At 36.3% G+C, this 1928-nt stretch overlaps 1 protein-coding gene across 3 annotated transcripts in view; it reads left to right on the top strand.

Moving 5' to 3' along the window:
- LOC310731667 (uncharacterized protein) overlaps positions 1–500 on the top strand; it is a 7626-nt gene extending 7126 nt beyond the window's left edge. For all 3 annotated transcript variants that reach the window (XM_083551428.1, XM_083551426.1, XM_083551427.1), the window contains one exon: positions 325–500. In XM_083551428.1, the coding sequence (XP_083407554.1) occupies positions 325–461 (137 nt within the window). In that variant the 3' untranslated portion in view covers positions 462–500. The remainder of the gene's footprint in view (positions 1–324) is intronic.
- Positions 501–1928: the final 1428 nt, after the last annotated feature.

The raw sequence follows: 1928 nt of genomic DNA, 5'->3' as shown, positions 1-1928 counted from the left end.
CTTATTCACTATACACTCATTAATATTTAACACAGTTATTCACAATAAACTCATAATATTCAATATACACGCAATAATGTTTACTATACACTTATTAATATTTAATACACACTTATTCACAATACACTGATTAATATTCACTATACACTCAATAATATTCACTATGCACTCATTAATATTCAATAATATTCACTACACTCATTAATATTCACTATGCCCTCATCTAATTCAAATGCATCTGATTCAATACCTGATCCAAACATTCCAGAAATTGCTGTTTATTGTCACTAATTCACACTGCTTATAATTTATTCTATTTTTCAGCTCACACTGACGACTACGACGTTTCTACAATGAGTGTGTATATGCAGAACACACACACACACACACACACACACACACACACGCCACGGGTGTTTTCGTTAGCTCAAGTCGTCTCATCTCCAAGGAAAATACACTGAATAAAACCTTATTATATCTTTACACACTCTTTCTATTATGTTTTTATACAAGATTTGTTATCCAGAAATGTTTCTTCAATTTAATAACATGGAACATAAAATTGGGGTCATTTTGAGGGTTGGAACGGATTAATGCCATTTTAAGTATTGTCAATATGGAAAACTGATTTGATGTGCGAGCAAATTGAGATACGAGCTCGACCACGGAACGAACTAAACTCGTAGCTCAAGGTACCACTGTATTTCTCTCGGGAGTTTATCTTTTGTCATCGTCGTGCGCCACCGGTGGAAGTTTTTTTCTCCCGATGTCGTGCGGCTCAGAACACAGGTGAAGTGCGTTTTTTTCGTTTCTGTTTGGAAATTTCATTGGTCTAGTGTTATGGGGTTCAGTTTTTTGGCTTGAAGTTTGTGAAACCGGGAAAAACCCAGGAAAAATACATAAATAAACCGCTTCGTTGTTTAAGCCGCGGGATTCAAAGCGTGGGAAAAAAGTAGCTGCTTATAGTCCGAAAAATACCGTGTATATATATATATAATTTTTTATTTGCAGGACCACAAATGACTACCACTTCCTCCGCTCCGCTGAGTGAGTGTACTGCACGCGCGTGCGCGCACACACACACACACACACACACACACACACACACACACACACAGTTTTATATATATATATATATATATATAATTTTATAATTTTTATTTTTCCCCCAATTAATGTTTATTTGTATATCACTTTTAACAATAAACAGTGTTACACAGATAATATGTTCATATATATTTACACTGAAGGACTGCCTTTTTACTCCGATCTGCCTCTAATGAGTGTGTAAATGCAGAACACACACACACATCGTAGGTGCATGTCCACTGTGAGAGACATAATCTAAAAAAAAAATCCAGAAATCACAATATATGATTTTTTTACTATTTATTTGTATGATAAGTTTGTGTGTTTCGCTTAAAATGGTACTTTTTAATGAATATTTTGTAAAAATAAATCTGTTTCAGGTAACACTTATGATAAGTCTTCTGTCATCCACATTTGGGGTAAGCGCTCATTCCAAGCTTTTGTTTTAAAGTGCTTTGTGATCTACGATTGTAAGTGTGTGTGTGTGTGTGTGTGTGTGTGTGTTACAGTATCGTGTTTGTCATTCGTTATTGTGATAGCCATCATCTTTTTCGTGGTTCTGTTACTGCGCGGGATTTGCAAACGAGGAAAGTATTATACACAAAAGCGATCTGAAGAAGAAGCTCCAAAAAAGGAAACCTTGTGGCAGGTAAAAATGGACTCCTCAGACGAAGGTGCCGCCGCCCCGGACAAAGATGAAAACGACTCCTTGGATAAAGGTATTTACTTTGTTTTGAGAATCTGATGCGTCGTCACAATCGTTCTTGTTGGAGCATCAGGCACCGTTACAGTTCTCTGGACTCAGATTTACAGGGTCAATGATTTGGCAGATTGGATTG

The sequence above is a fragment of the Silurus aristotelis genome (assembly GCF_946808225.1).
Source record: "Silurus aristotelis genome assembly, chromosome: 9".
Classification (NCBI taxonomy): Eukaryota; Metazoa; Chordata; class Actinopteri; order Siluriformes; family Siluridae; genus Silurus; species Silurus aristotelis.
This window is presented reverse-complemented; position numbering and strand designations above follow the sequence as displayed.